This window comes from Pan troglodytes, chromosome 15 (genome assembly GCF_028858775.2).
Source record: "Pan troglodytes isolate AG18354 chromosome 15, NHGRI_mPanTro3-v2.0_pri, whole genome shotgun sequence".
Classification (NCBI taxonomy): Eukaryota; Metazoa; Chordata; class Mammalia; order Primates; family Hominidae; genus Pan; species Pan troglodytes.
In genome coordinates this window covers 61,170,893-61,195,547 of record NC_072413.2, presented here as the reverse complement: position 1 = coordinate 61,195,547, position 24,655 = coordinate 61,170,893, and the positions used below count along the sequence as shown (strand labels likewise).

The 24,655-nt window shown below is 40.1% G+C and overlaps 1 protein-coding gene across 4 annotated transcripts in view; it reads right to left on the bottom strand.

The window, feature by feature from the left end:
* Positions 1-13,672, bottom strand: part of RHOJ (ras homolog family member J) — a 90,606-nt gene extending 76,934 nt beyond the window's left edge. For 3 of the 4 annotated variants that reach the window (XR_002939299.3, XM_009427914.5, XM_009427913.4), the window contains exon 1: positions 12,941-13,672. Coding sequence is in view for 3 of the 4 variants with exons in the window: in XM_009427914.5 (XP_009426189.1) it covers positions 12,941-13,118 (178 nt within the window). In the remaining variant the exon portion in view is untranslated. The remainder of the gene's footprint in view (positions 1-12,940) is intronic. The other variant, XM_509996.6, reaches the window with a different exon arrangement.
* Between the last annotated feature and the right edge of the window lie 10,983 nt (positions 13,673-24,655).

The following is a 24,655-nucleotide window of genomic DNA, read 5'->3' as shown; positions in this document are numbered from 1 at the left end:
ATTTGCATACCCAGGGGAAAAAAGAAAAAGGTAATCTAAAAGACTATTTAGAGTTTACATCCTATTAGGACTGCAAGTAATCATGTCGACAAGATACCTATTCCCACCAAAAAGTGCAAGAGTGACTGTGTGCTTGCTGTAGATTTGAAATGCAAGTCGTTTGTGATTGACTTGCAGTGAATACATGAAAAGCTGTCCATTAAAAAAGCGGGAAAGTTTTCTCCCATTTTGTAGGTTGCCTGTTCACTCTGATGGTAGTTTCTTTTGCTGTGCAGAAGCTCTTTAGTTTAATTAGATCCCATTTGTCAATTTTGTCTTTTGTTGCCATTGCTTTTGGTGTTTTAGACATGAAGTCCTTGCCCATGCCTATGTCCTGAATGGTAATGCCTAGGTTTTCTTCTAGGGTTTTTATGGTTTTAGGTCTAACGTTTAAGTCTTTAATCCATCTTGAATTGATTTTTGTATAAGGTGTAAGGAAGGGATCCAGTTTCAGCTTTCTACATATGGCTAGCCAGTTTTCCCAGCACCATTTATTAAATAGGGAATCCTTTCCCCATTGCTTATTTTTCTCAGGTTTATGTCCTTTGTAGGGACATGGATGAAATTGGAAATCATCATTCTCAGTAAACTATCGCAAGAACAAAAAACCAAACACCACATATTCTCACTCATATGTGGGAATTGAACAATGAGATCACATGGACACAGGAAGGGGAACATCACACTCTGGGGACTGTTGTGGGGTGGGGGGAGGGGGGAGGGATAGCATTGGGAGATATACCTAATGCTAGATGATGAGTTAGTGGGTGCAGCGCACCAGCATGGCACATGTATACGTATGTAACTAACCTGCACAATGTGCACATGTACCCTAAAACTTAAAGTATAATAATAAAAAAAAGAAAAAAAGAAAAAAAAAGCGGGAAAGAATAGGTCAAGTAGCTATGGGGGAGTAGAAGGATCTGGGTGTATCATCTGAGGATGACAGAGATGAGAATTTTCTAGGTCTTGAAATACATGAAGAGTAATTATTCTGAGGATAATAATGAGGTGTTCTTCATCTTTGCTCAGCTTGAGGGAAAGAAAATGGCTCTAACCAGCCTGACAGATTTAGTTTATCCAAAAGAAAGAACATGATATGGAGACTTATTAAGAGGCTAAATGAATGAAATGAATAGAGTAGAATCTTTACAGCAAAGTTTATGCCTAATATTGACACTTAAGATGTAGCATCAACTCTTTGTCTCTTTTGAAAAGTTTGGTTAAAAGTGTGTTTACTATGGAAAACTCTTAAGGCTCTTATTTACCAGCTTGAATTATTGCAAATGTCATTTGAAATTCATTTTAGTTTAGAAAAAAAAGCATTTAGTGCTTCCAGTGCAAGCTAATTCAATATGAGCAGAGAGGAGGACTCCTGAGGAGAGAGAGCATAGCCTTGTTTTCCTCCTAATAATTCTTACTTTGACAAGTATAAAGGGCCCCATTATTAATGAAAGTGAACATAGTCATTGCATCTCTTGCAAGCATACCAGTTGAAAATTGGTGTACTTTCTAAGAGATGAACAGTTACATTTTATGAACATTCTTCATAATTCTTAGGAGGTTTGTACCTGGCATATATTAAGGAGACTACTTGCTCATTATTTTTCCTCTTAATTAATCTCATTATTTGAAAAAATGTATGCAGCACATACTTCAAGTAATTAAGTTTTTCCCTTTGCCTCTAGGATATAGCATCAGAATATAACAGAGGTAGAACAGAAATCCTCAATATAATTAGGAAAACAACTTTATGCCTAGCTAAATCACTCAGAACTCATAAGCTTAAAATTTGACTGGAAGCAAAACCTTTTGGTGTTTTCTTTTCCAGAGAAAACAATTTTTTTACAAGTTTTAAATAAGGTCAATATAATCTATTTTAATGTATGCTCGTGGTGCTTACGATATATCCTTTCAGCATGTGGGAGGATAAAATAATGTCAACATAGAAAATTATCCTGAGCGTCCACATAGGACGCTAACTTCAGTGTAGTGCACTGGTTAAGACTGAGACTCTTGGATGTCATTCGTTCATTCATTCAACAAACAGTTCCGGGTGGCTATTATGTTGTAGGCTCATTCCCAGGTATGGAGGACATAAAAGTAAACAAGACAGAAAGGGCCCTGCCTTCAGGAATTATATATTCTAGGGGGAGACAAGCCATGGAAAATTAAATGAACAAAGAAAATTATAATGACAGAGAAGGTAAATAAGTTTTGAAAGGGGGACCAACTTAATCAGAGTGGGCCCCCTTTGTGATAGATTTGAATCCCAATTCTGCCATTTCTTTGCTGAGTGATGTTGGACATGTCACTTCTCCCAGCTTCGGTTTTCTTGTCTGTGGAATGAGGATACTTACTACCTAGAGAAAACGTGAAGCTCAAGCAAGATAACAAAGGCAACACAGGGCTGGACACACAGTAAATACTCAGCTACTTAATGTTAGCTAATTAAGTAACTTGCTGCAAAAAGATCAGGAATCATTTTGTTCACTGTGGTGCATTCTGCTCAGGCCATGCAGAGTGTTGTTTTTCTCTTGTTGGCAATCTGGATTCAGTTGATTTACCAGTTTGTATTAAAACAGCTGGAGAGACTAAAGGATGGCTTGGTACCCGTTTAGTAAGAGTGATTGTAAACTGGCTGTGCAGATAAGGGTGGCTGAGTTCTGGTTACAAAAGATCTGCCTCTCCCCAGATTTATGCATCTTTCTTTCAGGAAGACCTAAGTAGAGGTCTTTTTGGACTCAGAGAACTTGTACTGTAAGAGGTTTTCTGTTTTTGTTTTCTTTCCTTTTCCGCAAATGTTAGGTCAAAGCATGAAGAAGAACAGAAGGATTTGCAGAGGGGAAACAGATGTTTACTGTTCATTTCATAATCACAAGGCTGGATGAATGTGGAACAACAAATCATAGCTTCCAAAACACAACTGCATCAAAACCACCCCAAAGATCCCAGGCTCTTTCCTGTTTTTTTAAGATTCCTTTGTTTCTTCCCATGAGGGCAGGTGCTCTCTAATTTCCCTCCGTGACCCCTCTGAAGGTCTTACAGTCATGTTGATTATTTTTTTCATTTGCAGAGTGATTCACCCATATGTAGCTTTGCAGATTATGCCCAAGCTCAAGGCTTTTCCCCCAGCAGCTGGTACTTGGCTACCCATGGCTGCCCTTGGGTAAGTAAGGTTAGTCTCCTTACTGCTACGCATCAGAATTCCCACTTGCCTCTAGTCTGACTCCCTGAGGCTTCTCCTCCCACCCTGCACCAACCCTCTCCCAATACTTTCTGTTCTTAGCCTTCTGTATTCTTCTTCTTCCAGGAGCTCTCTATGTCCCCACTGCAGGTACAGATCTTTTTTGAGAACACTCTGTTTCCTCACTTAGGAGTTTGCTAGCCGTTTCCCAGAGGCACTAAAGGCCTTTTCTGTTTGACACAATCTGCTGGAAACTCCCAAGTCAAGAGATTTTACATGCATATCTGTTTTTAAATTGCTTTTTACTGATGGATGGTTGACTATAGAATTGTTCCTTTTGGCTTGATTCATAGGCACCATTACAGCATAAGGAAGGGTTTTCTGAACCTACTAAGTCACATTAGCTGAAATTATATACATTTGTGATATCTAAATGGGTTTGAACTCTAAAACAGCAGTGCCACAAGTTCTACCTAATTAGAAATTTCTATGAAGCTTATTGACATTCATATTCACAGGTCTGTCTCTAAATGGGTCTGGTGTAGAAGCCCTTATATGGACCCAAGAATCTGCATTTTTAACAAGTAAGCTTTTCTTATGACCAGGCAAGTTTGGGAAATATAGGTATGTCATATGTAGTGGAATAAATAGGGAGTTACACATGGTGCTAAGGCCGTTGATATGTTTATCTGTGCGTATTGTATTTGGTATAAGCAATTTCAACTTAATGACTGTGGTGAAGATGACTAAGTGTCTATTAAAGTCTGTTTGTCCCTTCTTTGGGCACATCGCTGGCCTTCCTTGTGATAATGTGTGGCCTACAGTTTAACTTCTCTCCAGTGAAATGTGAACAGAAGTGATGCATGCCACCTGTCAGCCTGGCCCATACCACCACTCCCTACCCTTACTCCTCCATAGTCTTTCATCTTCTAGTGTCTAGATACAGAGCACCACAAAGCCCTAGATGATGGCAGGGTAACAAGATGGAAAAAAGTAGATCCCTGAATGACTACATGGAACAGAACTATCTCACCAACCTGAAGATGTGCCAAGGTCTCTTATATGACCAAAAGCAGGATTCTACCCAGCAATCCTATTACTGGGTATATATCCAAAAGAAAATATATCATCATGCCAAAAAGACACATGAACTTACATGTTCATTGCAGTATTATTCACAATGGCAAAGACATGGAATCAACATAGGTGCCCATCAATGGTGGATTGGATAAAGAAAATGTGGTACATATACAACACAGAATCCTATGTAGCCATTAAAAAGAATGAAATCATGTCTTTTGCAGCAACATGGATGCAGCTGGAGGCCATTATCCTAAGCAAAGTAACATAGAAACAGAAAACCAAATACTACGTTAGTTCTCACTTATAAGTGGGAGGTAGACACTGGGTACACATGGACAGGAAGATGGCAACAATAGATACTGGGGACCACTAGTTGGGAAGGGAAGGAAGAGGGCAAGGGTCGAAAAACTAACTATTGGGTATTGTACTCACCACCTGGGTGACAAGATCATTCATATCCTAAATGTCAGCATCATGCAATATACCCAGATAACAAAACTGCACATGTACCCTCTAAATCTAAAATACATGTTGCAATTATGTAAGAAAATAGGATTCTAACAGTTTGAACCCTTATATATTTTGGCCTATTTGTTACAGCATCTTAGCTTACCTAGTAGTATGGTGCCATCATTACAAAAACCTAAAAATACATGTGCTGTTGGCTTAACTGTTAGGTGGCAGATGGTGACAAAACAGAGCAGTTTGGAAAGATGATCTGTGTTATACTGTGGCAAAACATTTTGTAAAACTATTGTCTGTGAAACCTGGAAGGTAAAGCTACTTCCCACTGAGTCCATAGCACTCTATGAAGAGACCAGAAAATGACAGAATGTTAGTATGTATTAATTGTTATTTTACGTATTTAGCAAGGTGTTATAAGAAAGGGAAGAGATGAATTGGTTGTTTTTAAAGCTGAGATTGATAGAACACAGATTTTCATGGGTTCAAAGAGTTAGAAAATGATTGTTTCTGGATTCCATTAATAGATGATACTATCAGGATTGTCATCAGAATTCTATTATTGCAATGTGTCTCCCATTCTTCCCTTTCTGAAAGGGAGTTTGAATGTTTTGATTATCCCATTCCTGTCCCACCACCCCACGGGGCAAATTGTGTATATGGGTAGATAATTTGTCTTTTATTGGATCGCAAGGAATCACATTTAGATCAAATGAACAGAATCATGCATCACTTAACAGATGCTGGTCTTTGACACAGTTGCAGTGCCAGAATGCAACTCTAGGTGGTCCTTCTGGGGAAAAGAGTGAGTTTTTTTTACATGTGGGAAAAAATGTGCAAGGATATTTGGTGGCCACAGAGTCTGATGCAGGCAGAGATTGCTAGCTTCCATCAAAATCCATTCTTCCCTCTTTTGGGCACATAGGGGGGCTTTCCCTCCAGCCTCCTTTACAGTGAGGCATGGCCTTGTGACTAAATAAACTCCTATGCAGTGTGATTGAAAACGATGTTTGTCACTTCCAGGCCTGGCCCATAAAACTTTCCTTTCAAGTTTCTCCATGCTCTTTCTCATTCAGCTGTGTGGATGCAGATAACTGAAATCCTAGGGGATGTCAGAGTTACCAGATGTGAGAAGCCTGAGACCTTAAATGACCACATGGAAGAAAGCAGCCCTACTGACCTGAATACCTGCTCAGGAGCATCACATGAGCAAGGAATACCTTGCCATTGAATTAATCCCTTACATGTTTGGTTTACTTGTTAATAGCAGGTCCTAACTAACAGTGGCTCTTTTATTGTTATTAGCTATACACTGCTTATATTGTTTACTATTCCATGGCCTCCACTTACCCCATTACAAGCAGTTTAGCCTTGAGGGAAATAGAGTAGTATCTTTGTGCCGGGAATTATTCATCAGGAAAGTAGAGAAAATGATAGCACCTTATGATAAAGAAGGGTTGGCTTTTTGGTACAAGGTACAAAAATACAGTTAGATGGAATAAAATCTAGTATTCAGTAGCACAACAGAGTGACTATAGTTAACAATAATTTATTGTATATTTCAAAAGAACTAGAAGAGTAGATTTAGAATGTTCCCAACACAAAGTGATGATGGATGTTTGAGGTTATGGATATACCATTTACCCAGATTTAATCATTACCCATTATATGCCTATATCAAAACATCACATATACTCTATAAGTAAATAAGAACAACCATTAATGTATCCATAATTTTTTTTTAGAGATGAAGTCTTGCTCTGTTGCCCAGGTTGGAGTACAGTGGCATGATCATGGCTCATTATAACTTTGAACTTCTAGGCTCAAGGGATCCTTGTGCATTGGCTTCCCAAAGCACTGGGATTACAGATATGAGAGACTCTTGGGTGTCTTCAGAAAGAGCAAAAGAGAAACTTATGAATAAATTTTCCCAAATGAGCAGAACTATGTCACAACCTTTTATAAACCTGGGACTTTATTTTTATTCACTATTTATTATAATTATGTTATTTTTTCCCCCTGTGGGTTGGACCTGTTTCCCACCCCCTGCTCTGGCCATTAAGGTTATGACTGTCTACCTTGGGCTGATCACCATTTAACTAAGTGGAAAAAGTTAGAACTGACTTTCAGCTTTCTATAAAAACAACTTCCTTTTACATCTCAATCAGCTTATAGAGTAACTGGATTTCTCTTCTTTCCATGAATTGTGTTAATTTCCTGCATAGGCAGCCTGGGTTTGCAAATAGTGGCTTCATATGGTTTTCCAAATTTGATGGCTTTCAACAAAGAAGCTCTAGGAGGGTGGGTGATAGAGGAAAGATTCACAGACAAAATAATACAGAGGATGGTGGAAATGGTGAACATCACAAAGAGGTTTCAGCTGGAATGAGCTTATTTTACACACCTATGTACCCCGACATATAAACCATGTACACAATCTAACTCAACATACAATCTAAATTCAAAATGGAGCTCTTATCCTTATGCTATATGTCAAGTGAAACATTAATCAGTAAGAATATTTTACCAGTGAGGGGTCTGCTACAAAACTCAAAACTAAAGATAGGATGGGGGAAGAAATGCAATTCTTCCATGGTAAGCTGTGAAAGCTCTAAAGGTTGTTGGGACGCGTTGAGTCATCCCTGGAAGGGAGTAAGGAGCAGAGCCCAGGGTTGTTAGGCACACTTGTAATAAACAAGAGTGACTTTTCCCACCTTCATCCCACTGCTCCTACCCTTTAGACCTAGCCGTCAGCCGAACTTAGGGTTACTCTGAAATATGCTCTGTATATTAGAACTAGAGGAGTTTGAGTGAGGCACCCAAAATGTATGTCAGCTTTTGAATATAATGTAGATGAAGGAATCCCAAGTGATATTTACACATTATATAGTTAAGCTATTCAGTAGATGTGACACTGGCCACTTAGGTCAAGAAAATTCAATGCTGGCTGGGCGTGGTGGCTCACGCCTGTAATCCTAGCACTTTGGGAGGCTGAGGTGGGCAGATCACGAGGTCAAGAGATCAAGACCATCCTGGCCAACATGGTGAAACCCCGTCTTTACTAAAAATAGAAAAAAATTAGCTGGGCGTGGTGGCACGTGCCTATAGTCCCAGCTACTTGGGAGGCTAAGGCAGGAGAATCGCTTGAACCTGGGAGGCAGAGGTTACAGTGAGCTGAGATTGTGCCACTGCACTCTAGCCTGGTGACAGAGTGAGACTCTCTCTCAAGAAAAAAAAAAAAAGAAAAAAAAAGGAAAAAAAAAGAAAATTCAATGCTATATTACAGTTACAGTGGGGATAAAATGATTATTTAAAATATGAATAAAATAGTTCAGAAATATAATAAATATAATAAACATTTTTGTGTGTTCATTCCTAAAGAGATATCTATTGAACAAGCAATTTGTTCATTTATTCATCAAAGTTTTAATGGACCAGAAACTATCTAAGTGTTGGAAGGACTAAGATTGCAAAGACATAGTAATTCATTTATTCAGTTGAGAATAATCTGAGTTGAGAGTCTGTTGAGAGTCTGTAATATGCAGGACTTTGTTTTTTGAAGCTGGAGATAGCAAATACATATATAATATCAGGTAGTGTTAACTATTATAATGAAAGATGTGGCAAGATAGGTTAAAGAGAGAAAGAGAGTGTGTGTGTGTGCAAGTACACATGCATTAAATAATGTGGTCAATTGAAGCTAGGGGGTATCTAGCGGAATAGTATGAGACTGGGGAAAAAGCAAGTACAAACTCTTCAAGGGAAGGAGTTGGGTGTGCTTGAGGAATAACAAGATGGTGTGTGTGGCTAAAGCAAAAACACTGATGAGGAGAGTGTTAAGAGATGAGATTGGAGAGATAACAGGGACTGAGTCATGGAGTGCATCATATACAACATAACATAGGGTTGGGTCTGAGTGTTAAGGGAAGTGATTGGAGAAGTTGGGGTTTGGGACAGTCCCTCTGCCAGCTATGTGGAGAATTGATGATAGGGGGCAAGATTGGAAGTAGGGAATTGGGAATTGATTATAGTAGTTTGGATGAGAGATGATGGTGGCTTGGACAAGAGTGAAGGCAATGAGGACGGTGATAAGTGATCAGGTTTGGGATGTATTTTGAATGTTGAGCTGATTGGTAGGAGGAAGGGATGATAACTAATGGTTTAAATGGAAAGGGAGGGGAATGTTGTCAAAGGAAGAAAGGAGTCAATACCAAAGTTTTTGTTTTCAGAAACTGGGTGGAAAAGAGTGGTCATGTACTTACATGGGGAAGCCTAGGGGAAGAGTAGATTGGGGAAGTTAAAAAATTCAGTTTGGACAGGTTAAGAATGAGATGCCTATTAGATATTCAAATAGTCGGATATATGAATCTGAGTCTCAGAGGGTTTTGATGATAGAGCTACAAGTTTTGGCGTTATCAGGATATGAATGATGTTTAAAGTTACAAAACTAGATACAATCAAGCATACCCTAAGTGTAAATAAAGAAGAGGACCCAGGGACTGAACACTGAGGTTTCAGTGTTTCCGAACATTTGGTGGTTGGGAAGAGAGAGGGGAGGTGGCATTGGAGTTGGAGAAAGATTTGCTGTTGAGTGGAAACAAAACCAGGAGAATGTGGCATCCCAGAAACCAAGCCAAGAAAATGTTTTAGGAAGGAGGGTAATGAACCATAAAAAAAGCTTCCAAGAGATCAAGAGGAGGACCTAGAATTGACTGTTGGATTTCACAGGACGTGAAAGACACAGCTCCTTTCCCTTAAGGGGTTCCCAGCACAGCAGAGATGGGAAAATAAGGAAGCATATAAATTGTTATACAATAGTGGAAGATCCTAGAGATGTAAACAAATTTGTGAAACTGGATTGGAGATGGAACAGGGAATTATTCTTGGGGAGTCAAGGAAAGCTACATGGAGCAGATGTGCTTTTGGATTTTGGTAGGTAGGAGGTAGGGATACATCAGAATTCGTAGAACTTTAAAAATTGTTTTTTGTAGCTGGTTGTTGATTTTTCCTGCAAAAATAAACTCATTCAAAATAATTTTGCATAGTTTTTACTCATGCAAAACTGATATTTCCCCTCCCAATTTAATATCCCATTACTATTACCTCATATAAACATATTTGTTAGTTATCAATAAACATGGTAACTATTTTATGAAGAAAATACATACACTCCATCCTACCTTACTCTTCTAAAGGATACTCTTGTAATTACATTTTTCCTTCTTGTAATTACATTTATCTTTTAATTACATTTTCATTCCTTTTCCTGGCTGTATGCAAGTATCGAGACTGTATTCTTAATAGCTACCATGTACCTAACTCTTATCACACATGAGGCACTGTTCTAAGAACTTTACATATGTTAATCACTTTGTTCTCACACACAATTCTAATACCTTAATTGTCCCTGTTTCTCATTTGTGATAACTGAGGCACAGAGAGGTTAAGTAACTTGCTCAAGGCCACAAAGTAAATGACAGAGCCAGTATTAGAACCAGGCTATCTGACTTCAGAGATCACCATCTTGCACAGTAGGTTGTATTTCCATCCTTACTATTTTATCTCTACTTTTCTGGGTTGGGCAGTTATTAGTAAAAAGTCTTCAATGGATAGGCTCTCTATGACTTAAACTATAGCTTCTAAAGTCTCAGCACTCAACTGCAGGTTGTCATTTTAAAGTAGGCCAGTAGGACCCAGGAATTAGATACTGGATCCAAATGGAGAAGAGGGCATTTAGTTTTTTACAATTGATTGTAGATTCTCACGTGACTGCCTAAGGATTTATGTTCAACCAGATCATATACCAGGAGAGTGGTGGTAAAAGGAACTCAAGTCTTTGTGGTGGAGAAGATCCCTCTGCTTATAGAAATGACCACTTCTGGTTGGGCACGGTGGCTCACGCCTGTAATCCCAGCACGTTAGGAGGCTGAGGCAGGCAGAACATGAGGTAAGTAGTTCAAGACCAGCCTGGCCAGCATGGTGAAACCCTGTCTCTACTAAAAATACAAAAATTAGCCAGGCATGGTTGCGTGTGCCTGTAGTCCCAGCTACTCAGGAGGCTGAGGCAGGAGAATCGCTTGAACCCAGGAGGTGGAAGTTGCAGTGAGCCGAGATCATGCCACTGCACTCCAGCCTGGGCGACAGAGCAAGGCTCTGTTTCAAAAAAAAAAAAAAAAAAAAAAAAGAAAAGAAATGACCACTTCATTACAGTCCTAGATGTATGTGGCTCATGTCTCCGTCTCCATTCTCTTTTTAACCTTACTGAAACCACATGAGATGATTATATACTTAAAGAGGTACAAAGTGTACATCAAAGTAACCATGTTTAGGAATGCTTACTATGTGCAAAGTATTGCTCTGAGTATAGTGGCTGTGATTTCTTGGGAGCTAAAATAATAGACTAGCCAAAATCTTTAAGATGCTTTAATGCTCAACAATAGTAAGTATGTACATTATTAAAACATAAAATTATTGGAGCCTAGTGGAATCTAGTTGTGGTTCAGCCTTTGTTTGATTTCTAGTGTAGATTTTTTATAGGCTGACTTGATTCTCTTTTTTCCTGATACCATACTGTAACTGGTTTCCTGAATACATGGGGATTTGGATACATAATTTTCATAGGCATTTGAAGCCTCTCCCTTTAGGTTTTCAGTTCCACCTTTGATTTAAAAGTTTTTGAAATAAGGTAGCCACTTTCCTTTTCTTGGCAGAAAGAAGGTGTAGAGTAAATAACTTTTGCTAAGATGGTTTCAGGAGAAGAATCTGAGGAACTTTCTCAAGGCGCAGACCCCCAAATTTTAGAATTAGTTTTTTTCTCAAGATGAAAGTCAACCTGTTCTTCTCTTTATTCTGTTCTCATTAAAATGTTCTTCTCTGGGCATAGTCATTATATTTTCAGAAAGGCTTAAGTGAGCCGGCATTAAAATTTGCTCTTAACTTCTACAAATATAGAAAAACCTGCTGGGAAATGGATACTGTATTCACTGTGGTTCTCTCCCTGTCTGCTGTGTAACATTTTCATACATCATGTAAGTATAGGGGGAAGCAGTGACTTAGGTGATGGCTTAGTTCTGGAAAAGAAGCTACTTTCTATAGAAGGAGGATTTCAAATGGCCACATTGCCAAGCAGACACTCATGCTGGTTTCCTGTGGGCCATTTCCCCTTTGTTGAACCTGACCCAAAGCCAAAATGAAGGAGGAGAAATTTTCCATTCACAAGGTCTCAGATCTCTGATAAAGATCACTATGATAAAAAAGTTATAAAATGTAGGCTACTATAAGCTTGAAGAATTTCATTAACTTGCTTTTGATAAACTTAATAAAATTTGTTTTGGAAATTAACAGAAAAAGAAAGAATCAAAATGGAAAAATTTAGATAATGCTATCACCCAGACAAGTACACCTACAAACTTTAGAACACTCACAAAACAAAAGGTCCCCTGTAAGTTGTGACTACAATGTCTTAACTGCCACGCTTTAAAATATTTTATGTGCATTTTGTCCTTTCAGGACATACTTTAAAGTGATTCAGATTTTATTTGTATTTTTCCTTTTAAAAACATGTTAATTAAATATTTTTCTTTTAAGATACAGATTGCCTAATAGATATTTAAAACCTTTAAAAAACTCTCCCCCGATCTACAACCTCAGGAAAACAAAACTATAGTATTATAGCACCAATTGTTATAGAAAAAATGAGTGTTTTATTAATCTTAGCATTTTCATTTATAAATGGCATGAGGTGAATACGCAAAGAGCGGCAAGAACAATCCTTTCACCATTTGTGTGTCTAGTGGTGATTCTTTTTTTTTTGGCAGAAAAGAATTGTGATGCAATTCCACTGCATTTAAAAATGTTCACAGTAAAACTTCAATGAATGTTGAGGCAAATGTTGAGTAAAAGCTCTGGCCCCCAAATCTAGAGGGCACGTCAGAGTATTTTCCTGGCGTTACCATTCGTTTTAAGGGGGAAAAGTGTTACCATACACATTGATGCACAAATTGTTCTACCAACAGTCAAGTCCTGGGTTGTATGCTACGCTAAGCTGCCTGGTTACTGCCAGGCCCGCACCCAATACTGACATTAGAAATGAGCCAGGCCCCTCTGAACTTAAGGTCTCGCCCCCTGCATCGTTTGTCTGGATGCAGAGAGTTTCCCACTTTTTCTTACCTGCATAGTGGTCAAACACAGTGGGCACGTATTCCTCTGGGAAGGCGTCGTTGGCGTAGCTCATCAGCAGGCAGGTTTTCCCCACGGCACCGTCCCCCACCACCACACACTTCAACATCTTCTTCTCGTCGTTGCCCCTGCAGCCGCAGCTGCTGTCAGTTCCCTCTTTGCAGTTCATTCTTGCGGCTCCAGCTGCTGGGGACTCCTGCTGCTATTGCTTCTCCTGCTTTTTCCAAAGCACATGAAGCGGCAGAAAGCCAGTGCCAGGCTTGAGTTTACTCTGTCTGACTTTGGGTACCTTGGATCATACAGACATGTCCGAGGCTGGGATATGTCCTGTTGCTTACCATGCTGGTGAAGAAAGGTAACACACACTTGAGGGAGTTATGAAAAGGGTCTGCCCCTTTCCGCTCTCAGTGTGAGTTAAGAAACCCTCATTTTCACAGAATTCGAGGGGCTTCCTAACAGCCTAGAAATTTCAGCAGCCTGAGGGTTTTACTCTTCTCTCCCTGTCTCTAGCCTGGCGAAAGACACGGTGGAATTTTGCTAAATCTTTCTCATTTTCCAAGTCACATCTAACATGGAGGAAAGCTGGGCTTTTTAATGGAGTGTTTTCCCCTTGCTTCCTCCAGCTTGCCGAGTGTCAGGAAATCATGGGTTTCCTGCTGCATTCCATATTAGGATCAGTGGGCTGAGGAAGGCTGCAACAATGGGAGCTCTGTGTGTGTGTGTTTGTACTTCTGGGGAACGATGCCAGGACATGGAGTGGGAAAACACTAGGGGTCCCACTGCAGACTCAAGCTGTCAGACTTCCTGTTTCATCCGCTGCTTGCGAGGCTGTTCGCTTGTGGCTGGCTGGAAAGAAGCTGACTAGAGGTTGGAAACCGGGGATTACTGCCTGCCACAGAAACAGGGGGAATGGTTAGAGCGAGCAGAGAGAACCACACCAGCAGTCCTGGGATAACATATGACATCACTCTTCACTGAGTCACTAGTTAAAAGCTCTGCAAACTAAAAACGAGCAGTTCTTTACTTAAATGAGAAACTTTAAGCGATTCTTCCCAGAAATAAAGAAGAAAACCTTCCAGAGTCACATCATTTCAAAGAGAAAAAGGTTTGTAAGTTGTAGGTATAATATGTATGATCAGGTTTATAAACTGCCACATGTCTGGAATATGTATTCCAGACACAAACTTTTTTTATGATGGTAGCACATAAGAAATCAATCACATGTGGGATGTTTGCATTCTCTTATTAGTAGATAAACACACATGTGCTTGGCTCATACTTAACACCCTTGGACAGGAGAGGGTATAGGATGGCTTTTTGGTTTGTTTAAGGCCCTCGATGCTGTTTTTACTTGGATGTTTTGCTTTTTGATTTAGTCTTCTCCCCTTGGGTCAGACGGGTCCTCTTCAATTACAAAGGAGCCATGGGCAGCTAATTTATTTGTCTGTTTGGTCACTCAAAATGAAGTCCCTTTGAAGCTCTGTATTTGATTAATGTGCTTGGTCTTAGAAAAGAAGTGGAACTCTGCAAATGATTTTTGACAAATGGGTCAAAATGACGGAACTCTGTTTTTTTCACTTTCATTTTTTGAACATTGATTTTGAAGAGTTCAGATTATCCAAATGTTTGAGAATTTTTTTTTTTTTGATGAGGGGTGAGATGGGAGAAAATTCTGTAATAGATATACCCACATATCATCTATATGCTGCCATATAATAGGTATAGTCTCTAGTTTCTTCTGTTTTGGATTATAGTAACATTTATCACAGTGCTTAGTGTCCAAGCCTTTCTTTCCTATAAAGGGATGGTGTTTCAGTCAAGTTATGGTGTATCAGTCAGGTTCTGTTGCAGTAAGAAACAATCCCTGAAGCTAAATGAGTATATTTATTGCTCACATTGTATCTCTATTGTATATTGTTATCATCTTTATTCAGGGATCTAGGCCGATAGAGCAGTCATATTGAGAATATTGATGATCATCATGGTAGAGGAAGAAATGAATATGACGAAGAGGTACTACCCCCGTGCCAAATTGAATATTTATGGAGAAAAAATTTTGAGACATCCTATTGACTCTTAAGGCTTCCTCCTGGAAGTGACACTTGTGCTCATATTTGTTGGTCAAAGCAAACGACATGCTGGCTTCAACAGGGGGGTCAGAAGTATAATCCTACCATGTATCAGAAAGGAGAGGACCAAATATTGGTGAACAGCCTGTGTGGCAACCACAGATCATTTAGCTGAGGTTTTATTTGCAATATGGAAGTTGAATTGTTTATGTTTAGTGCCATTCTGAAGCATTTGAAGACACCTACGACTTCATGTGATTTATATAATTTTATTCTCATTTAGCCTACCTTGAACACCTAGAATATGTGATAACAAAATTACTATGTGAAAACTTATATTTTGCTTCTAGAAAAGAGGCTTGAGTATGAAGGTGGCAGCCAAACAAATCTGTGCAGATAATAGAGTGATTGGCAGTGACAAGACTTCATCCTGAAGATGAGCACAATCACGCTGAGCCTAATGAGCACAATGATGATATGTATTTGGCAGAACGTTGAGAAGGTTCTTCCTTTGACTTTGTCCCTGAGATTGGGCAGTGAATGTGGCATGGTACTCCATTCATGGAGTTATAAAACATGCCCGCCTACGCTGGTCAACTAAAAGCTTTTATCCCAACACTACAACATGCCCCAGCCCAGTAAGTACTTGGTCTAGGAAAAAATTGAGAAATTGGATTGAGGTGAAATTTTGGTATATCTACGTATAGCCTAAATCTTATGCCATCAGACACAGACATTTAAATCCATTCTGATTTCTATGTGAACTGTGAATTAAGACATCTGGGAGACTTGAAGTATCTAGTTATAGATCCTTTACCTCTAACTGAAAAGATTGGTACATCTGCCAGATTGGGTTATATGCAAAGATGGGTTATGACCATTGAGAATGTTGGCTATATTTCTCAAAACAAACATGGTTTACCACTGTTTACTACCCCCACACCAAAATGAATATTTATGGAGAAAAGCTTTTGAGACATCCTATTAAAAGTGGCAAAAAAGTTAAAATTCTTAACATCTCAGCCTGGTGATTATGTGGATCATGTTGTCCATGTGAAACTAAATCTTTTTAAATATTAAAAATTGGATCTGAACCAGAATAACAGAATCTTGAAAAAAAATAAAGACAATTCATCATTGTTTTTATAGGTCCATGAGTCCACAGAATTCTGATTGCTTGCCCAGGTAGCATGGTCAAGAATGTCCATCAATTCCAAAGGTTGACGGGTATGCATTTAGAAGTGGCATGAAGACCATTTGCTAAAATATTCTTTACCAGATGCCTGTGCTTTTGGATCTTGGGCCATGAAAATGATTGAGTGGTGGTTGTGTAGCCATTAATTATTTGGTTTACCTCAAGCACCAAGTTTACACAAACTTACCAGAATGTGGTGAAATCTTTTTGGGTGATATTTTCTGCTTTTTCCAAGAGACCTTAATTCCTTAGCTCTTTCTTGTCCTCTGAGATTTGGCTTCACACAAATTTCCCCAAATGCCAACAGGGCATTTTTGTGTAAAATTCTGACCGTTCTTATTGCTTTCAGTTTTATTATGACCTTAGTAAGAGAGCCAAGTCTTCACTCCCCTCTTTTTTTTTTTTTTTTTTTTTTTTTTTTTGTGCTTGAAGCTAGAAGTTACATAGGGAAGTAATGCAATGAGATCAGATACTCTGATTCTGGATTAGCCTCTATGGAGGATATTGTTTTGACTTCAGTCTTAGGAACATGAGATGTGCTGTGATTCTGATAATTCCAGGATGCCCTGCCTCGTCATGAGTTTCCACTCCAGAGAAAACCCTTTCTGGGACTAATGTGAGAGTCTGGCCTTTACTGGTGATGGTTATGAATCAGGAGGGTCTATGTAGTTCTAGGGGTTCTGACCTAAATCTCCCACTGACCTAAACCTCAAGATCAGTAGGGGCACTGCTAAAACTGGACAGGCCATCCTAGGACTAGTCTGGACTGGAACCACCCCTCCCCAAGGGGAGTGAGTCATTGCTGTCAGGGATGCTCATGTATCTGCATATTTCTTCTGTGAGGCCACCTGCACCCAGCCTCTGGCTATTGTCCATGTCATATCATGCCATATATCACACATCATATCACATCACATCACATCATATCACATCAGTTACATTTTCTTGGACATGATCTTTTTATAATTCCAGAAATGGCTTTCTTTTTCTTACTTGGAAGACTTCTGTTTTTTTCCCCAAATCTCTTAATTCTGAGAGATGTAGGTGACTTGCAAGCCACAGGCAGATGGGACATCTTTTTCCTTCCTAGGAAAGAAGAAGCTGATTTGGCCACTAATAATAAAGCTGTGTGTGTTTTTTTTTCTGCATTTCATTATTGCATCCCTTAACTCTGAATACAAAGCCCTGTCTCTGAGGAAGAGAGTCCTGTGGTTTATCTGACCTTTTTTGTCTCTTTCTATGGGAACCAGGAAATTAGAGACTTTTAAGTTCCATTAATGCAGAAAATCTGAAGTGAGGTAACAGGTTAGAAAGAACTTTCCTATTGATTCCTGTTCTTCCGATTGGAGGGGTGTGCTTTAGAAGGGAGAAGAGTTTAGTGTTGAGGTAGTCTGGGTTGTTCCTCCACCAAGGCCACAGAGCAGGGAATAGCTTGCAGAAATAGCCATCTTATAGTCAGACAAAGATCTTTGGTGATGACTTCCTCTAGTTAGTGATATGGGTCCAAAAAGGCTAAAGTCATAGGGTTGGTCATCGTCTGGGTGGGCAAGCATCATGTCTGTGCTACAGGCTGAACTTCCGTGGATTGGGGCCAAGTCACAACCTCTTTTCCTTTTTTGTATGAAGGATCTCTTGGGAGAGTAAGACAGATTGGTGGAAATTTTCCACTTCTGCTAAGAAAACAACTAAAAATGTGCCTTCTACTTATGATGCTCTGGTAGCATCAATGTCATAAAAAATTAATATATAGATGGAGGACTTGAAGGCCCCTCAACAGTAGCTGGGGACATTGTGCTCTGTTGTATTCAAGGAGGCATTTTGGTTACTGGACTGGATTACACAAATACAAGTTTCCCTGAGAGCCTGCTGGTTGCTGACCAACCCCTTGTTGGTGAAGCACTAAATGTGGAAAGAAATGTAATTCTACTCTGTGGACTGAATGTGTCTGCTCAGATTTCATTAACAGTTCATTTGCTAATTACTTTGTATCTAGAAATCATCTGTATCAGAAAAAAGAGAGTCATGAAAGCTACTAGGGCTTGAATGAGACCACAGCTCAAATCTCAGATTTGATAGAGGCTTGGAGGAAAGATTTAGGGACCAACCCTCAATGGGATAAGTGGAAGAAACAGTCTTTGGCCGGGGAGGAGGGGGGTGGTGAAAAACACCTTCAAACAAATCTGTGAAAACCCCCAGGACAAAAGAAAAAAGGGAATTAAGTTCTTCCATGTTTATAACCCCAGTAGCCATGGACAGAAGGTGGATGGAGCCACACATGGCCTTCAGGTTAAGTGCCCCAGAAAAGACTCCTACCTTATTATTAACATGCAAAATTCTTGCAAAGGGTTTATTTTCCAGGCACACATTTTATGAAATCTCCTTTTATTGTTTTCCACTTCATGACTGTACTGATTTACAAAAAGCACTGTGGCACTTCAACAAGGTTAAATAGTGACTTTTAATTTGCTTCTATTGGTTTTGACCATATTATATATGGAGATTATTTTGTATCTTTCCTCACTTTTCAGAAAATTTGAAAAATTATAACTGATTTCATGAAATGTGTATCTCTTTTTTCTACTCTGGAAGTGGAAAGGTAACTTCTTTTCACTTTAATTTTATATGATAAAATATCATTTTTACTGACTTTAATGGGAAAATAGGCAATATGGTTAAAATGATTTGGCCTTTGTAAATTTCACATATGCCCTCTGATCCAGTCTTTAGGTCACCCTTCCATATCAAGGGGAAGATGATCCTTCCTTCAAAGCTATCCATATCCATAAAGCATTCATGGCTAATTCCAGTGACAGCAAAGATCGAGTACTGCCGTTTGTTTGTTATCTTGAATGAGGAGCCGTCACAGTAATACCTGCCCACTCTGTAGGTACCCAAAGGCTTATTTCTGTTGTATTTTCTTTTTTTTTTTATTATGTCTCAAGATCTTTCTAAACCTTAATTTCATTGAATCTGGAGAGGACTTCTACAATTATCAAATCTAACTTCCCAAATAATAAAGAAAATTTTCTTAAAACATGGCTTACAGGCTGTGTCCTTCTCATGAATACTATTGTTCACTGTGTAAAACAGCAACAACTATTATTTACCATTTTACTAATCAGGGTGTAGTTGGCTCTGTAGTGAACATAGTTGTTTGTGCCTATGATCTCTTTCCTTTTTTGGTGATAGCACTCCAATTTCCCTTTGAGGAACCCCTCTCTTCTACCTTTAGTCCAAATTGCTCAGCGGGGGCTGACCCCACTCTCTGATCCAGGGGTGGACATGTAATTCAGGTATGGCAAATGCGAATTGTTGCCAGAGCTCTTCCTGAAGCTCTCTGGAAAGAGGTGCTCTTGCCCCCTGGAATTCCTCTCACTAAGGATCACACAAGCTGTTGTCGGGGCCATCTTTGCCACCAGGTAGAAAGAGATTGCCTGATGCTGATAATGATGATAATAAAAGAGTTTATATTTTTGAACTATTTTCTCCAAAACGTAGGTTGTAAACATTATTATTATTCTCATTTTTATAATTAAAAAAACTGAAAGCAAAGTGAAGTCAATTGATAAGGTTAGTGTAAAACAGCTAACAAGTTCTGGACCCAGGATTCGAAATCTGGCAGCCTACTGCTAGAGCTCATGCTTTTTACTGCTACACCACAGAAAAACAGCTGAAAGACAGAGAAAAAAGATACCTGATCACACAATTTGAGCCCTGGGACTTGGATTTCCCTTTTGAATGAGGCAATTCATTCCTTTTTTGGTTTAAATTCATTTAGGTTAGATATTCATTATGTGCACTTGAAAGAGTCCTGACTGATACATGAAAGAAGAATGGAGAAGTCCTGGGAACTGTGTTTGGTCATGTGCTATTTGACACAATGCATATAGAGATGATTTGCTTAACAACTCGATGTTTGCTTATCAAAACTATGAAAGGCTGGAGGAATGTTCTGGGCACATGTGATTATAATTTGAATGGATTTTCTCTTCAAATCTACTATTTTATATTTACATGATTAAGACCTAGATCCAAGTCACTTAAGCCCTCACTTGTGTAGACTTTTGAGAGATCTGTATCAAATAATGACTTTTTGTCTTTTAAATTAAAAATATAATAATCCCACATCTCATAAAACATAGTTATGAATACATAATAGATTTAAGGAACAAAATGGGACCCCAAATAGCTTAAGCTAAAAGAGATTGATATAGTACACTTGGGCTGCTATAACAAAATGCCTTAGATGGAGCGATTTACAAACAATAGAAATTTATTGCTCACCTGGATGCTGGGAAATCCAAGAACATGATGCCAGCAGATTCAGAGTGAGGTGAACTGGGAGACACTGGGAGGAAAGATCTGGGGACCAACCCTCAATGGGATAAGTGGAAGAAACAGTCGGGGCTGGGGGTGGGTATGAAAAACACCTTCAAACAAATCTATGAAAACCCCTAGGACAAAAGAAAGAAAGGAATTAAATTCTTCCATGTTTATAACCCCAGTAGCCATGGACAGAAGTAGGTGAGGGCCTGTTTTTTTTTTTTTTTTTTTTTTTTTTTTGAGATGGAGTCTTGCTCTGTCACCCAGGCTGGAGTGCAATGGCGCCATCTTGGCTCACTGCAACCTCTACCTCCTGGGTTCAAGTGATTCTTCGGCCTCAGCCTCCCTAGTAGCTGGGACTACAGGCGTGTGCCACTACACCCAGCTAATTTTTGTATTCTTTTAGTAGAGATGGGGTTTCGCCATCCTGACCAGGCTGGTCTCGAAATCCTGACCTCAGGTGATTCACCTGCCTTGGCCTCCCAAAGTGTTGGGATTACAGGTGTGAGCCACCATGCCTGGCTGAGTGCCTGTTTTTATTAGACGATGCCTTCACACAGCAGAAGGAATGAACAAGCTCCCTTAGACATCTTTATAAGGGCACTTAACCCATTCATAAGGATATGACTTCACAGGGATGCTCTCATGACTTAATCACCTTCAAACGTCCCCACCACTTAATACAGTTGCACTGGTGATAAGGTTACAACATATGAATTTTGTGGAGACATAACATTCAGACCATAGCAGTGATTTACAGTCCTGTAAATGAACATTCCAGGGAAGCTGGCTTTTGGATTTGGCTGATCTGGGATTCAGTTTTGCCACTAGGATTTTTTCTTGGCTCTCACTTCTGGGTTGGCTCCATCCTCAAGCTCTACAAGTGGGCCTTTGGCATACCAGTCACTCCTCACACAATGGTGGTAAGCTTCCCATCTTCAGCAACCCAGCCCTGTAAGGAGGAGAATGAGCATCTCTGCATTTCCTGCACAAGTGCTAGGTTTCTCTCTGCCTTGCTTGGGTTAGGGGAGATGTGTTGATGGGTTTCAGTCAATCAGGCCCCACCTGTAGTGCCCACTGAACCACAGAAAGGGCACCCAAGGTGGGGCCTGATTGACTGAAACCCATCAGCATATCTCCCCTATGCTAAAAATGAGGGATGTGGGTGAGAGAGGAGACTCCAGATATTGACGTTAGGAGGAGAGTGAAAAATAATAATAGTAGTAGTAGTCATAATGATGATCATGATAATAATGGCTAACATTCTAGTACTACGTGTTAGCGTATATTAACATATTTAATCCTTACCAAAACTCTATGAGATAGGTATAATTAACGTGTCATTTTACAGATGAGGTAACCAAGACACAGAGATATTAAATTCATACAGCTAGGAAGTGGCAGAGCCAGGATTCACACAGGCCCTCTGGCTATAGAATCTATATTATTTACTTGGTGTATTGGTCCCTTCTTATGCTGTTAATAAAGACATACCTGAAACTGGATCATTTATAGAGGAAAGAGATTTAATTGACTCACAGTTCAGCCTGGCTGGGGAGGCCTCAGGATACTTACAATCATGGTGGAAGGGGAAGCAAACACATCCTTCTTCACATGGCAGCAGAAAGGAGAATTGCTGAGCAAAGGGGGAAAAGCCTGTTTAAAAACCATAAGTTCTTGTAAGAACTCACTATCATAAGAACAGCATGGGGGTAACCACCCCCATGATTTAATTACCTCCCACTGGGTCCTTCCCATGACACGTGGGGATTATGGGAACTACAATTCGAGATAAGGTTTGGATGGGGTCACAAGCAAACCATATCATTCTGCCCCTGGCCCCTCCCAAATCTCATATCCTCACATTTCAAAACACAATCATGCCTTCCCAACAGTCCCCCAAAATCTTAACTCATTCCAGCATTAACCCAAAAGTCCAAGTCCAGAGTCTCATCTGAGACAAGGCAAGTCCCTTCCACCTATGAGCCTATAAAATCAAAAGCAAGTCAGTTACTTCCTAGATACAATGGGGGTACAGGCATTGGGTAAATATACCCATTCCAAATGGCAGAAATTGGCCAAAACAGAGGGGCTACCGGCCCCATGCAAGTCTGAAATCCAGCAGGGCAGTCAAATCATAAAGCACAAAAATGATGTCCTTTGATTCCATGTCTCACATCCAGGTCACGCTGATGCAGGATGTCGGCTCCCACCAGCCTTGGGCAGCTCCATCCCTGTGACTTTGCAGGGTATAACCTCACTCCTGGCTGCTTTCATGGACTGGCATTGAGTGTCTGCGGCTTCTCTAAGCTCATGATGCAAGCTGTCAGTGGGTCTAGCATTTGGGGGTCTGAAGGACAGTGGGCCTCTTCTCAAAGCTCCACTAGGCAGTGCCCCAGTGGGGACTCTGTGTGGGCGCTCTGACCCCACATTTCCTGTCTGCACCGCCCTAGCAGAGGTTCTCCATAAGGGCTCTGCTCCTGCAGCAAACTTATGCCTGGACATCCAGGTATTTCCATACATCTGCTGAAATCTAGGTGGAGGTTCCCAAACCTTAATTCTTGACTTCTGCACACATACAGGCCAACACCACGTGGAAGCTGCCAAGGCTTGGGGCTTGCATCCTCTGAAGCAATGGCCTGAGCTGTACATTGGCCCCTTTTAGCCACAGCTAGAGTGGCTGTGATGCAGGGCACCAAGTCCCGAGGCTGCACACAGCAAGGGGTGCCCTGGGCCCAGGCCATGAAACCATTTTCCCTCCTAGGCCTCCAGGCCTGTATTGGGAAGGGCTGCCATGAAGGTCTCTGACATGCCCTGGAGATATTTTCCCTGTTGTCTTGGTGTCTTGGTGTCTTTGGCTCCTCGTTACTTATGCAAATTTCTGCAGCTGGCTTGAATTTCTCCCAGAAAATGGGTTTTTCTTTTCTACGGCATTGTCAGCCTGCAAATTTTCCAAACTTTTATGCTCTGTCACCTCTTGAATGCTTTGCTGCTTAGACATTTCTTTTACCAGATACCCTAAATCATTCTCTCAAGTTTAAAGTTTCACGGATCTCTAGGGCAGGGGCAAAATGCTGAAAGTTACTTTGCATAGCAAGAGTGACCTTTACTCCAGTTCCCAACAAGTTTCTCATCTCCATCCGAGACCACCTCAGCCTGGACTTCATTGTTCATATCACTATCAGCATTTTGGTCAAAGCCATTCAACAAATCTCTAGGAAGTTCCAAACTTTCCCACATTTTCCTGTCTTCTTCTGAGGCCTCCAAACTGTTCCAAACTCTGCCTGTTACCCAGTTCCAAAGTCACTTCCACATTTTCAGATATCTTTACAGCAGCACCCCACTACCTGGTACCAATTTACTGTGTTAGTCCATTCTCATGCTGCTAATAAAGTCATAGCCAAGACTGGGTAATTTATAAAGAGGTTTAATTGACTCACAGTTCAGCATGGCTGGGGAGGCTTCAGGAAACTTACAATCATGGTGGAAAGGAAAGCAAATACATCTTTCTTCACATGGTGGCAGCAAGAAGTACCCTGAAAAAAGGGGGAAAGACCCTTATAAAACCATCAAATTTTGTGAGAGCTCACTTACTATCATGGGTATAGCATGACAGTAACCACCCCAATGATTCAACTACCTTCCACCTGGCCCCTCCCATGACACGTGGGGATTATGGGAACTATAATTCAGGGTGAGACTTGGGTTGGGAGACAGCCAAACCATATCACTTGGCTATATTAAGAATAGATGGTGGGTCGCAAACAATGGGTGGTTCTGTGCTGAATTTTCACCCTCTGGTTTTAATCTTTGGCTGTTTATTTAGGAACCATAACATGTAGCGGTGTTTAGTGATATGTTCTACAATCCATGTCTCCTGCAGTTTTTTTGCTGTATCAGTTTCCACTTTGTACTTTAGGTTACTATTGACATGCCTTAGTTCTTACTGAAGGTGTTGACAACACAATGTACTTCTTACTGTGTCATCTCTGCAGCTGATTGCAACTATTTCTTAATCAAGGATGACTGCTTAATATCTTCTTCCCCATTTTCATGGCTACCTTTTGCGTAATCAAAACAGTATTGGGACTGTGAGTAAGTGTGAAACTTCATTGCTTG